Source organism: Rhyacophila brunnea, unplaced genomic scaffold (genome assembly GCF_057557595.1).
Source record: "Rhyacophila brunnea isolate RB1 unplaced genomic scaffold, BYU_Rbru_1.0 scaffold_20, whole genome shotgun sequence".
Lineage (NCBI taxonomy): Eukaryota > Metazoa > Arthropoda > Insecta > Trichoptera > Rhyacophilidae > Rhyacophila > Rhyacophila brunnea.
In genome coordinates, this window is record NW_028232860.1 from 11,210,811 (window position 1) to 11,226,332 (window position 15,522).

Below are 15,522 nucleotides of genomic sequence, written 5' to 3' on the forward strand. Positions count from 1 at the left end.
GAGGTCATTCGACAATTAATTAACGAATACAAACGTGTTGTGCCTTCCAAATCTTCAGTTAGGAAAAGACATTCAGAATTGCCATCGCGTCTCACAGAGAGGCATTTTATGGCAAAATCACCTCCAAGTGCTAAAAAAGTCAAAACAATGGCAAGATGTGTGGTGTGTTCAGCGCTCGGAATGGACAGGAACGCACCGGAGCGCCGTTGTGGTTCGTGGAATTCCAAAATATACCGTTCCGGCTCGTGGATTCATTTAAAATTGCGTTGCGGTTCGTTAGATTGAGATAATTATATATGAATGTATCTTTTAAAGTTTTTCTCAAAATTAAAAATTAACGAAGTTATGTTATGCCGGGCGTGCAAGGGTTAAAAATAAAAATTATGACATCCCTAAATTTCTTTCAACCTTCTTATTTTGTGTCGAAATAACAAGAATCAACCAGCTGCAAGCGTAAATTACTTTATTACCCAAAAAAATGTGCCTTGCTGACACTATTTGAAAACTCTTAAAAAATAAAGTATACATTGTTTAATAATTTCTAAAGGATGAAACATTTCAAATCTCAATACAATCTTGCCTTTGACTTACGCATTGTTAATTTACTTACCTACTAATTTATTATATTATTTTATTCGGAGTGACAAAAATTATTACTTCGCCATTTATTTTCGGGTGAATGAATTGTGTTTTCGATGGTTAAATTAGTACAAAAAAGTTTGATAATTTGACTCGTGCAATCCGCTATAATATTCCTATTAGTTGCCTTTTAAAATATTTTGTATTATTTAAGATATAAATACGTTTCTAAACAAAATTGTTTATATTATTAGTTTGGTGTTTTTTTGCTACATTCTAGTAAGTTTTGTGTTTTAATTTTAACTGTGTGTTTAACTTGATTTTTTAATAAAAAATTGTTCTAAAAGTTGGTCAAAAATGTCATCAGGCGAAACGTGTTAACCGAAACTATTGAAAAATATTTTGTCGCAGGTAACGTAACGCTGGCCACATACCTACACAATTTGATCATTTAAAAAATGATATTGAGTGGTTATTTATAAAAATAATGAAGGTATAATAAAGTAGTAGGTAATTCGTGTAAATCTGCTAAAACCACATTACATTACATTAGGAATTCACTCCAATAACCATTGAAGTGGCAACAGATTGTATTCATCTCAACAATTAACTTTTGTTAAAAAAAGCTTATGACGTGTCGTAAACCCCTATTTTTACGATGTTTACATTTGTTTTGTAATTTACATTATTGTTGAATTGCGACTATAGTACAATAAATCTTGTGATATAACTACTACATTCATTCATTTATTTGCCATATTGTAAGTGAATTTTGTTGCTTCTGGTAAGTTTTGTGTTTTAATTTTAACTTTGTGTTGAACATATTTTTTAATAACAATTTTTTCTCTTAAAAGTTAGTTAAAATTCTCAGCAGGCGATACGAATACCTTTATATCGTCGGTGTATTGTAAAAATGGCGAATTAACCAAAATACTATTACAGGAGGAGAATTTTTAACCTTTGACATTTATTTATTAATTACCTGTGGATGAATACTTTCCTTATAATAGGCTTTATAATATAATATTTTAAAAAGTCTATTATGTTAAATTCGCTTTTTCTTCGTAACACTAAGTGGATAATCACCCTTACAATTATCGTTTTTAATAAGTACTTTCCTGTGGGATACAAATTCGCCATTTTTACATAATTATATTATTACATATATTATACCTATATACTATTGTCGCTGGTATCCAAACTGATTTAAGATAATTCTGGCTTTGATAATTTTGTGGATATTTATAAAAATAATGAAGGCTTAATTACGTAGTAGGTACTTCGTGTAAATCTGCTAAAACATTAGGAATTCTTTCCGGTGGACAATACAGTGGCAACATCTGTTCTGTGATTCAATAATTATTATCATCTCAACAACTTGACTTGTGTTAAAAAAATATTTATGATAAGTCGTAAACCCCAATTTTCACAATGAATAATGAATGATTTTTTCTACAAAAATGTGTTTGGGCCATTGATGGTTTGGGCAGAAAATATTGAATAGCCTTCTGCAGAGTTTATTTATTTGGGACGTTCCTATTGTATTACAATTATTATTGCATGCATTGTAGCTTGTGACTTTAAAAATAATAGAAATAATACATAGGTAGTGTGGAGAGAACTTTTACTTAATTTTTGTTTGTAAATTTGTTTAAAAAAAATATAGGAATATCCTTTAATAAAAATGTACGACTATCATAATATCTGTATTGTATGTAGGTACCTATTATCATTTCCATGGCAATAATAATGTGAGTAGGGAAGGACAAACAACATAGATTGAATCGTTTAGAATAAGTAGGTACTAACAAATTAGGTACCTATGTGTCCAGTGCGGACATCTAATTATCTTAGGTGGTGTTAGTCATAGATTATTAAATAAATACGGTGGTAGATGTATATTACAATAATGGTAACCAAAGCATCACCATTGTAACATAACATGCATACAATACAATATTAGTCCTTATAATGTTGAATATAGTAGGTACTAATTAATGACAATTTTATATTATTCTATAAGAATCGCGCTTAGCAACCTGAGTTTCACCTTCAGTCATGTTTTATCTTATATAAATGAAAATGACACACCATTGGTAATTTAATTACAAATAATGCTATGTTTACGTTGTTTGGATGACTTGAAACTTTTATTAGATGTAGGTACGGCCTTATGCCCCTTATAGTGGAGAAGGTTCAAAATAAATCTTTGAGAATCCTTTAAAGCTGTGTGGATAGTGGATACTATCCATGGTTTTATCCGATTGATTTCTCAAGACGTATGCTTACATACTGTATTCTGAAAGTTAAAAAGAGAGCTAGGTATTTAGGCTACGTACTTTTTCCAACTTATATCTACCCAGTACAAATGAGAACTCTGCCATTATTGGTACTTAGTATTGATTTTATTATATATTATTTTATAACTTTCTTGATAATCTAAGTTGTTTGTTCTGCCAAGGTGCAATAATTGCTAATGATAATTGGGCAGGAAATAACTATGTTCAACCAAATCGCTTCGGATAATCGTATATTCCACCTGCGTGAGAACGAGTTTATGTGAACGCTATTTTATAAATTCTTGGTATAGGTAGGCACTTACTGTTTTTTCTAATACTATTTCTTTATTTTTTAAACACTATTTTAATACTATTTCTTGATGTTTGATATTCTGTGCTCATATTTAAATGGAATTTGTAAAATTTTCTATAAGTACGTAAATATTTTTTTAATTTGAATCTATAAGGTACTTATGTGGATATGTTGTTTGTTATGACTAATTAATTACAAACTTATCTATCCCAAATGAGACAGTAAGTTATAATCAATGACGAGTGGTGGTAGGGGTATCATGCACTGGTTATAGTGGTAGATAAAGTAAAAATAAAGAATAATACAATTTTTGACGGTATACTTTGTTAAAACAAGATTATTTCGCCTGCGGCGCTGACAATCCTTACCAGCCTGCCCAATATAGATCCACGTAAGAAGTTTAAAGTTTATTGTTGCATTTTTATATCAAAAGTACGTACGTACGTAAAGAACGGATTAGCATAAGTACTTAGTTTCGGAAAATTATACAGCGTTCCTGTTCGTGAAATTTTCCATTTCGAGCACTGGGTGTGTTTATCCAGGAAACTTCGAAGAGAATCAAGGTATGAGTGTAAACAGTGCAAAGTGGCTCTCTGCGTTGAACCTTGTTTTGAGACATACCACACGGTAGAAGACTATTAATTTTTTTTGAATTCGTTATATTTTTATTTGGTTTTAAGACTAAAGTAGCACATTGTAGAATTACTTCTCATACATTATCAAGTTCTCATCTTTACTCTGTAAGTGTTGTGACAACCCTGACGTTTTGTGAAACATTAATTGTGATTTATTTGGATAAATAACGGCGTAAATGGACACATCGTGTATTAATTTGGTAAGTCTATATGATATAGTATTATTATAAAGCCAAAAAAAGTATATTTACTAAGGTTTATTTTTTCAAAGAAAATCGCGGCCCTCCGTATATGGCCATACAAATACCTCTTGGCAGAGAACAGGTTAAGCTAGTCAAGTCAAGTTTATATGATTCAACAGAAAATTTAAAAACATTGTATATAAAAAGTTCTTTTTATCCTGTAATTATTATTAATAAGACCATGTCCGATCCTAATAGGATCATATGGGCCTCCACAGTCATAAACAGTTTATTATCTAGTTACTAGATACCATTGGCGAAGGTTGGAGGTAGGCTATTAAGATCCAACATAACTAGTGCTCACTAAACTTTGTCAGTCAAACATATTTGTTTTCATTGAATTCACTAAACCAGAGTGATTGAAAAAATGTTAAATAAATAGATTTAGGACATAACGTTATTTTAACACTGACCATTTCTTCCAAATGATACGCTACATCCACTTTGTTATTTCCAATGACTGTGAAATGGATATAAGTGACTTCGGGTTCATTTATAATTTCAATCACTTTGTCTTTCAGAGTCGCTCCCAGTTTATCAAGATCTGCCAATACTTGCATCTTCATTTTGCCGCCGATTTCGTGAGAGAATTCTCCGAAAAAGCCAAGGGTTATGTCCACGGCTTCTATTGGTGTGGGCACTGTAACAAATTCAAAAATATAGGATATATCTTTAAGCCAGCCATAGCAACGTAGTCATTTGACGTGATTACAATGCTTTTTACTGTGGGACTAATACACATTTTTAAATATAATGGGGTTTTTTTTAAATTTTTATCTATTTCTCTTTTTAATGACTTTAGATATGATTTAATTAATTGTAAAATACAAATTATTACTGTCCAACAAAAAGAAATCGGCGATAACAGGAAGTCACTGAGGTCGCATATAGAAGACTTCTCAGTGACGTACATGTCAGGGCAAGAACGCATGCTAGAGGCGTGTTTAAATAATGTATTGACTCTCTTTTTAGATGCGACTCCTTTTCTTCTTCGCAATAAACCAAAAGTTTACTAACAATAATTCTAACATTACTCCTGATCGTTTTAGACATATTTTTGTTTTAAAAAACTTCAAATTACGTAAATTGATAGATCCGTACACCATGGGAGCGTAAAATGAAATGATGAATTTGGGGGCGTTCCTCATTTGAAAACGGAAGTGCGATTAGCTGCACTGGAGGGGATTGTTAGTTCACAATTTTAACACGTGGACAAGAAGTTCTTGTTCGACAATAATAAAATCTATTAGATTGGATCTTTCTTATTCTGTCACTAGATGCCTCCAGTAAATCTACAGTAATACTGCACGTCGTTTGCTTCTTCAGGTGGGTAACAAAAATATAGATTTAATGAATGGTAAATGAACATTTTAACGGGTATGCTAAAATGTTGCCTCCCTTCATTTTTGGAATCAAATTGGATGTACCTAATTTCATTAACTACTGTATTATATATGTAATTTCTTCCTGTATTAATAGTTTACCTTTAAAATTCATGCATGCTCTTCAACTGACGTTTATAATAGCAAACAGACTTTGTCAGCGGCATAGGCAAATAAAATTCTCATTTAAAGTAGGTACATACCTATATTATAGAGGATATTATAGTTATCAAAAAGAATATTAAAATACCTTGAAAAACTCACAGAAAATATGTTATTAACATGGGCATGTAGTCAGTTAATAATATACTTACAACAGATGCTATCGCCTTTGGAAAATGTTGAAGTTCCCGGTAATTGATTTCCAGCTTCATCAACGCACCAGCACTTAGCATCATTGGAAGTGCCTTCACATTGTGTGGGTGTGAACCTTCCATTGGAGTCGCAGTTCACTTCAAATGACGCTGAGGATCCCATCAGCTGCTGTTGGGTGGACAGGCACCGACTTTTCAACACCATTGGCTTCTCGGTGCCCGATGATGCTAGTTGGTTATCAGATCTCGGTTCTATATCATCGATTGTGTCGATGAAATTATATGCAGTCATCTGTCTCACCAGCTCCTCCAGAACTGTACAGAAAATTGATCGAGTCATGAACAATATCCAGACAACCAACGAGTTTGGACTTATACCTCAAGGAAATCATTTTGACTTTTTGCATTACTAAATTTGATAGAGATACCCAAAAGGATTAAAGTTTAGTTGAATTTATTGTGAAAAAAGAATATGAATATTAAAGAAAATGGCGGCATGTGCTAGCTTTGGCTGCTTATGATACACCCCTGTTACAGGCGGGCTTCTCCCGGTGTAAAATAATCATTTAGTAGCTATAAGTCGAAACGTAACCCTGACCTCTAGAAACGGCTTCATAAAACATCTAATCTGATTCCTTGCTCAACCACGTAAGTGTGTGAAGATCACATATTGGGCGGAGGTGCAATTAAGATACATTTAATTTAATTTAAAAAGTATAAATGATGATGGATGAAAGAGATAATTTTAAGACTAAATATAAGTATTCATATAATAAATTTTGCCGCGCTTGTCGGCAACGTCCAAATTTCCACGCGCCTGCGCCGGGGTGGTCCTTGTGATTCGTCAAATCAAAAAACATCACGCGATAAAATTTGGCCAATCATGAGAGTCCTTTTTGTAGAATGGCGTGGGTATGCGAAGTTTGAAAAAGAAAAAAAAGTGAGTGAGCGTCCCTTTTTCAACATGTACGGACCTGCGAAACTTATTGTTAAAACAAAATATGTAAACGTTTAAAGAAAATGTAAAATATAAGAAGACCACGTTACGAGCACGAAAGACCGTGTTTTATTTACACTCCAATCGTTTATATCTTTTTTTGTGAATCCGGGGTTCGATGGACACCTGAGCTAGCCGCTGGAACCCCGGGTATCTCACTTACTTATTGCGATTTCATGAAAAAATACCAAATTTATTTTAGGCATGTTTTTATGCAGTGCATTTTTATCTTCCTGCAACCCGAGTAAATAAATCTTAAAGGATGGTGTGAAGCTTGCTACTAAATAAAACCGTCATGTGAAATGACTTAGAGTTAATTATTAGGTAGCCCATAGGTAAAAATTTCTTCAATCTTCATAAAAGAGATGTTCTTCAACATCTTTGGTAAGTAACTTATTTACTTAATAAATTTTGTCAGGCTAAAATAATTTTGATATTGTGTCTGGCAAAATGGAGATAAACATTTTCATGATCTATGAAATTACCATCATCTGCTGAGGTGATAGCTGGTGCTGAGTCCATCCGTCTTCTGGCCTGCCTGAAGTTACACTGCGGTTTCGTTCCCCGGATCAGAGAGCCCTTCAATGGATCACCCTTCCCGCTGACGCACCAGCAAACTCCAATGTGTTCCATGCACTGGATCGGTTCCCATTCTCCCGTCTCAGTTTTGCAACGTGGAGAGAATGTTTCTTTCTTATATCTGATGGCGGCTTTTTGGTTTTTCTCTCGCAGTCTCTCGCATTGACTTAGTACTGAAAGGGACAAACATTTTACAAGTTAGAATTATCAACACATAGCTCAAGCATTTTGGTATGTTTAAAGTAATATTAACTATAAAGGTACCTGCACTTTGTAATGATACGATAGTTTGGTTTAAAAATTGTCATGCATATTATCCTATCAATACGATTGTTACGAGCTGATTCAACTGTTTAGTGTCTGCCATTTTGATTATTGACTTTTTCACTAATTGATCAGAATTGATTGAATACAAGTGCACCAGTGACTGTTGATTAAATTGACTTCAAGGTTAACCAAGGCCTGAACAAAAACGATATAGTATAGAACACATAAGTGCGAGTGAGAAAGTATTCGGCACCCTTATAATCTCTGCGGCACGCGCTAGAGTAAGATAAAAGGTTTACAGATGTGTGAGATGATTTGCTGTGGTGTCGCCGCCAAATCTTAGCTTGTTGCTTAACTAAGCGTCGATAACCTGCGAGCGCGTGTTTCTAAAATTGATATTTTTTGTGTTAAACATAAAGTCAGTTGTAAATATTTTTAGTTAATTAAGTAGAAAAGATGGTTCTGTGTGTTGTATTAAAATGTGGTAGCCGTACTGATAAGCAAGAAGATGGTATTACGTTTCATAGTAAGTTGATACATGTTCGTGATAATTTATTTGTATATTATTATATATTTTAATATCAGTGACCTGTGTTTCTTTAAAATAACTTAAATTATGGATATCTTTACCTAAAGATTGCATTTTGACCGCTTAAAAATACTTTATAACGTAAAAAAATAAAAAATTATATTTTAATTCTGAGCGTCTAGTGCGAGCACTTTAGGCGAGCACTAGCGAAATGGTCTATGGTCTCGAACATCTGTGTACGAATGCGTTCGCTTGCCCACAAATCAAACGCACGGCACGCAGCTTCATTTAGCAATGCAATGGGTGGCGTCTAGATGTATCTATAGTCTAAGGTCCATATAGAGTGTATTCCAATACTTATATTTCATCACTTTAAAAAATAATTATATAATATATTATATAATATTATGTTTATCACTACAACAGGCGATGAGGTCCAATGAGAGTATTGTAGTGAAACAGTAGTGAGGTTATAGAAGTGAAAAAAAACATTACGCACTGAACTACGAGGATCACGATTCCTCTAATTCTCAGCATCTCAGGTCTGCTATGGGTAGCATCCTGTGAGCTTGTTCGAAAACTTGGTAGTTTATTATGGATCCAAGAATTGCACAAAACACATTTAAAATATCTAAATTGTAGTAAAGATTTTTTTTCTACACATACCTGGGCAAACGGCATTGCAAATCTGTTCAGTCTGGAAGTTATTATGGTTTCCTGAGCAGCCACCATATTTGAATTGCTGGCACTGATTTTTCTCTGGATTGAAAAACCATCGAATCGAATTGTTATGAGTTCCAGATGGTGTCAAAATACAGGCGCCTTCGTCTTTCGGATCAAAGCATACGGATCCTGGAATGAAACAAACGGATTTTGATTTAAATCAATAGTAGGTACATCTCTGGCAGATATGAGCCCAAGATTGAATGCACATTGAAATAGTCAAACATAACCAAAGAAAGCTGAACACTGATTACCTTATATTGTGATCAGTGTCGGCCTGTGGGTAGGGCGAGCCGAGCGATTGCTCAGAGCACCTGAGATGCCAGTTATTTACCTAACAGATTTTCTCATCGTTCATTTGAACCAATTCGCTCGTGTTTGGTTGAAAATGATTTATCAAAAAGAAAACTGTGAATCTATAATAGTTTAAGTTTAAGGCTATTTTAAAATAACGTATTGATTCCTAAAAATGTCGAAGTACAGGGAGTTTGACAAACAAGATGAGTTTCTTCACATATTATTTTCTTTTACATAGGTACTAAACATTGGTTACATGTGAATTGTACGTAAAACATTTCACTATGGCACAGTTCGCGATGAGCTTTCTTATCGGAAAGAGATGACTGTAGACTATATTATTTTATTATTTCAATTTCAATTTTATTAGATTCAATATGAACATTAATTCAATTTTCATAGCTGATTTTGGCAAAATTCATGAATTCAAGAATGTAAACCTAACCTAACAAATAATCCAGTATATCGGCTATTTTCAAAATTTGTTTGCTGCTGGCTTCCCGTAAAGTGTAAACCGACAAGAACCATGTTTTATTTAGACATGAATTTTATGTCGGTACTATACGACCCAAAGAGGTTGGACGGTCTTTAATATACGGCCATACATTTCCGATATAACATTTCACGGTGAAGTGTGATACGGTGAACTGCATATGTTCAAGTTTCCGGACACGGTAATCATTGTTTATCTCTGAATGAGTTATCCGACTAGCTTCAAACAATTCAACATATTGTGTGACATTTCGAATATGTTAAAAATAATAGTGCAAAGTGAAAGTCTGTTCTTAATTACTTGGTTTTGGGCAGCAAACAGGTGGTTCATCGTTAGATCCAGTCAGTGGTGGTAGATGACACTTGTGTGAAGACGGACAAGGTGGCTCTGAGGGTCCACATCTCCGGGCTGGTCCGTCGCCTCCTGCTCCTCCGCAGGCACTCAATTCACTACCTCCGACACACACTGCCACTGGAGGGCAAGGGGCTGACACGCATTCTACGTCTGGAAAAGGGAAAAATTATGATTATGCCAATTAATTAGTACAGGTAATTTGATACCTGTTTAACAATATATCGAAGGAATAATAATTGATACCCACCCAATGACAGACTCTTTGAGGCCTGATATTGGCCTGTCTTTGAGGCCAATCACAGGCCACCTGGCACACCTGATATTATGACTGTCCAAGAAACACAAAACAACTGATTTATAAGACCCTCATTCAGCCAGTTCTTTCAAACGGTTCAGCATGTTGGGCAGTAACAGAGACTAATGATAATGTGCTGGTTCAACGCAGGTTGATAAAGAGTACGTTAGGTGCAATGATAAATATATAGAATACAGGATACAATGTATAACAATGAGAGCATCACATGTTATATTCTGATTGGATGACTTTGGTGGGCACGACACATGCAATGAATGTATAATAAATAGCAAGTTATGCTAAAAAGTATTTTGTTTTCCAAGCGGGTCTTTGATGATGGTGTTAACGCCGATGCTATGTGCACCATTCTTAGAGCTTGGAATCTACTTCTTAAGGAGCCCGGGACTGGGTTGTGAGGTCAAACATGGTGATGATCAATACTTACTGACAACTTTACAGACTTCTCCCTCATTGGGGCAAGACATATCTGCGCAAGGGTCTCGACATTCGCAGATACTGCAGCCGTTGTGATCAAAAACGAATCCATGTTCACACTGCAGGGAGCATTCCATCGCTGGGCATGAAGTAGGAGCTAGACATAAAAAATAATAAAACATATAAATTATCCTGATTAAGCATAACGAACCATAAGTGCGAGTGAGAAAACATTCTCCATGCTTATATCTCCGCAATAAGCGTTAGTAATATAGAATTTCTACGGCTGAATTAAATATTTTTGTATATGTCGCCGGTAAATATTGATTTGGATGACTACAGTCATTTAAAAACTGCGAGCATGTATTGCTAAAATTTATAGTTTTTGTGTTAAATATAAAGTTAGCGGTAATTATTTTTAGTTAATTTAGTAGAAAACATGGTTACTATGTTGTGTTTAAATTTGGTAGTCATACTGAGAAGCAACATGATGGTATATCGTTTGATAGTTAAGTTAATAATAATAAAATTGAAGTTCTACTGTGCGTTATATTATGCAAGAAACACGGCTTCATTGTACCGAACAATATCCACTCTCTTTATATTATTATGTACTCTGAATTCTATATCTTATTAACGTGTTAGTTTCTACATCATATTAAATTTTGAACATCTTTTCAATGTCCATCAATAACAAAGAGATTAAATATATTACGAAAAATAATACCTTGGCATTTGGGCTTTCCCGGTTCTTTGGTCCTGGTACCTTGCACTTCGTTTCCTCCATCATCGACACACCAGCAGTACCCTGCAGCAGGATTGCACTGGATCTTCTCGAAGCCTCCGTCGGATTCTCGGCAGGCGGGCACGTATAATTGCCTGGCTGGTATTCCAGATTCTGACGCCTTGTGAAGAACAATTGCCTAAAAACACCAATAGCATTTCGTATTGAAGATCTTTTGTGACAATTTTCTCAAAGTTAACATGGATCATTTAAATTATTTAAAGAATCATTGAAACAAAAACAAACGCACAAGTAAATGCATGGTGATAATGGATATATAAAGTGTAGATAAGTATATTGATGGTAGAATAATCATTTGTAGTGAATATAAGTCGTGATAAGTCCCTAAGTCAGTGGCGCATTTAGGGTGGTAGAGGCCCGACGTACTGACTGATTTTGAGGTCACTACGATAAAAAATTAAATGAAAATATATAAATTCCAAATATTTTTTATTTTTATAACATTTTAAAATTTAAAATTTTTATAACATTTGATTTTTCGTAAATAGACTATTTTTCTAAAACTTAAAATTATTAAAATACCAACATGAACATTCCCAAACTACGTAAATTTAATACATAATCTTTTTAAAAAAAAAAAAATATCCTCTTTCTTCTTTCAGATTTCGATGCGCAGAATAAATAAATAACTTTTCACCCTTTACATAATATGTATTCAATATCTAATAATTGTTACGCGCAATCTAATTGATATATTTTTATTTGACTAAATACGATAGAAACATTTACTATATCGCTATACATTAATAATTTATTCTATGTTAGAGGCCCCCTTTTAAATCTTATGACGAATTTATTGCGTCATTTGCGTTATATAAAACCCGCCACTGCCCTTACATAGTCGATAGTATTAATTAATTTATCATTATTTACTTCTAAGATTAGATTATTCTAGATAATTTTAATTTAATTTCTATTTTTGATTAGGTTGGGTGAGACATTAAATAAAAGAAAACAAACCATAAGGGTAGCTGATTAAAGGCTTTCCAATAAATCAGTTAGACATTAGCTGGCCAAAGACGTACAGTTTAAGTAATAGGTTGAACATGTCCCATAGACAGACAGTTTTCAACCTGCTAGATTCAAACTGCCGGCGACCCCCCACCCCCCGTGTTTTTGTAAAACTGTTGGAATTTCGACTCGCCGAAAGTTCTCGGGTGACACTAGATGTCGGAGACGTTAAGTAGAATATACCGCGCAATTAAGCCAATATATTCAATATATAATCATTAATCATATTTCAATGTAATGCGAATCTCTCAAAAATCGATAATACATTCGAAATTCTGCACTATATATCTGACCCACATAATATTCAGGTAGGTAGTTGATTTAAGGTTTGAATAGGGCAAGAGTCGTGGATAGTCTATTACCTGCTGATGCTGGCAGGCAGTCTTGAGGAGTGGTTGCACACAGTGGGTCCCGCATCCGTTGCTGCAACATCTCATGCTGCCACCGCATTGGGAATCCGCCTGGCAACCATACTCGCAAGACCCGGCTTGACTGGGCACCAAGTATGGACACTGTCCAACCTTTTGGGGAAGACCTGCAACAAATAATATATATTTTGTGTTTTAATCAGTTCCTCTCGTTTACACGTGTATGGATTTACTGCTGACACAACCAGAAAATGCACGTGTAAACATTTATTATCGTGTAAGTTGCAAGGTTGCATTGCATGGATCAAAAAAGTTTAGGCGACAGTTGGAATTTGTGCGATATCTGCGCAGTAAAAAGATAGTGGCGAAACCGCCGGAAAAAATACGAACTATAAAATGATAACAATGCATCTTGTTTACGCTTGAAGAATGAGCTTAGAAACCAGGGAACTCAGAAATAATGGGAACTGAAATATCCAATGGGGTAAGGAGAAGCTGGCAACTGATCTTGAGTAAGGAAGAATACGGGATAAATTTAAACACATGTCAAGAATACATCATACGCCGAATACTGACAACTGCACTCGGTTTATGCACTGACGCTCATTTAATATTGGTGTATTATACACACTATTGCATGTCTATAATGCGTGGCTCATTTTCGTAGGATACTCACACATTCAAAACCCCGTGTCAAAATTTACCGTATTGGTACATAGACTATCGGAATTATATTTATTATCTGTTCTGTGTTGGAAGCAGTCAGTACTTTTACGTGTAAACAGTTGAAATTACACACTATTGGTGCCAGTAAATCCATGCACGTATACAGTCGCTATAACGCAGCCCTTGAATTGGAATATTTTACGAACCGGAGAGCTCGATAATTATACCAAAATATTAACATAGTTATCTAATCGCTCCGGTGCGCTCCAGTCCATTTCGAGCCCTGCTATAACGTTAATTTGACATATTTAGTTGTCAACTTACAAACTCTTTGTACACTATATTGAATGAATAATAAATCTAAAAGTGTGTACTCACAGGCTGGCACTGGTGGACAATAGTCATTGTCGCATGCCACGTCAACCATCTGACACTCGTGTCCTTTGGAACAAGAGACATCTTGGCAAGGATTACGGCACTGGCAGACGGGGCATTGCGTCTCCACGCTGATCACAAAGCCATAGTCGCAGCCCAGACGGCAGGTCAGCTCCAGGCATTCAGAAGTCTCTCGTAAACTGAAATAAAAAATTAGTCATTTTATAGTAAATCTTTTATTCGTGGGGATGCTGCCAAGAAGTCGATAATTTAGGTATTAAGAGGTAACACCGGATTATGTGTTCGAAAATTCAAGGCCATCCAACAATATATAAAACATGCACATAAAAATTAGCATTATGCCTGATTTTATAGGCTATGGCAAACTTTCAAATTGCAAAAACCCCATAACATGATTTCGAGACTTACCAACTTTTGGCAGTAACTCCGCGTATGTAAATATGCCTTAAACAATTATTTATGATATTTTCCAAAATTATGTTTTTTCAATTAAAAGAATCTTATATTTTATTACAACGTTTTTATTAGCTCGTATTCTTATTTGTCCGGTGGTTGTTTATCCAGTACAAATCTTGCAATCGATTGTTAACTAACTTCCCGACTAGCTAGACATTTGAAACTTTTAGAATATATCAGAACACGATGCCAATGCATATTTTTAATAGCCATCTTTAAGTTGAATTGAATTCATTTTCAGTTAATTCCGTTTTGTATGAAAAGTTATTTCGACACCATTATTGGTTGCTAGAGGGGGGTCCTAGCAACTATATTATTAATATATACGTGCGTTACTATGGAAATCAATATGACATGTCAAAATGACATTTCAGTATTATTTCTATTAAATAATTTTTTTTTTGATCGTTTAAGCTAGTCAAGTCAAGTTTATATGATTCAACAGAAATTTTAAAAACGTTGTATATAAAAAGTTCTTTTTATCTTGTAATTATTTGAATCTTATGTAGGTACTTACCTACCTACATTCGGTATTGAATAATATATTTGATCAGTATTGAATGTAATAAATTGTAGATAAATAAGCCTTAGGATTATAACTATATAAGAGTGTTACTTATTTTTTAATTTAATAATTTCTTATTCAAGACTAGAGTAAGTAATAAGTAATGAATGATTCTTTTTATTGAAAATAATTCTATAACTTTTCAGAACCTCAAAATTATTAATATTAGAAAAGGTCATAGAGTAGCAATCAAACTCAAATATTTGACTGTTAGGATGAGTGATTTTTGCGAATAATAATTCCTAAAAACTACACCCTCAAAAGTGTATTAAATTCCACCAGGAAATAGTAACCAACATTGTATTTTAGTACCTAATGATATTATTACTCACATGCGATTCATTCATAGCTGGTATTATGAAACCTAATTAATTTTTTGAGTTATTCTTGCTTTCATTCATTACTAAATATACACAAGCTCGATTGAGCACTAAATTCGTTTATGTCACTAGCTTACTACGTAGGGCACCAGAGTAAAAAGACATGTGGATGTATCTAGTCTAAGCATGGGGGTAGATTGAATTGAATTGAATAAATAACCT

The 15,522-nt window shown here is 34.1% G+C and overlaps 1 protein-coding gene across 1 annotated transcript in view; it reads right to left on the bottom strand.

The window, feature by feature from the left end:
• LOC147071186 (uncharacterized) overlaps positions 1 to 15,522 on the bottom strand; it is a 95,512-nt gene that overhangs the window by 5,892 nt on the left and 74,098 nt on the right. Inside the window, exons 12-20 of the mRNA XM_085948071.1 lie at positions 13,942 to 14,138; positions 12,892 to 13,064; positions 11,441 to 11,636; positions 10,724 to 10,870; positions 9,930 to 10,133; positions 8,783 to 8,968; positions 7,227 to 7,493; positions 5,745 to 6,059; positions 4,462 to 4,688 (exon numbers count right to left, since the gene is read on the bottom strand). Of these exons, the coding sequence (XP_085804197.1) occupies positions 4,462 to 4,688; positions 5,745 to 6,059; positions 7,227 to 7,493; positions 8,783 to 8,968; positions 9,930 to 10,133; positions 10,724 to 10,870; positions 11,441 to 11,636; positions 12,892 to 13,064; positions 13,942 to 14,138 (1,912 nt within the window). The remainder of the gene's footprint in view (positions 1 to 4,461; positions 4,689 to 5,744; positions 6,060 to 7,226; positions 7,494 to 8,782; positions 8,969 to 9,929; positions 10,134 to 10,723; positions 10,871 to 11,440; positions 11,637 to 12,891; positions 13,065 to 13,941; positions 14,139 to 15,522) is intronic.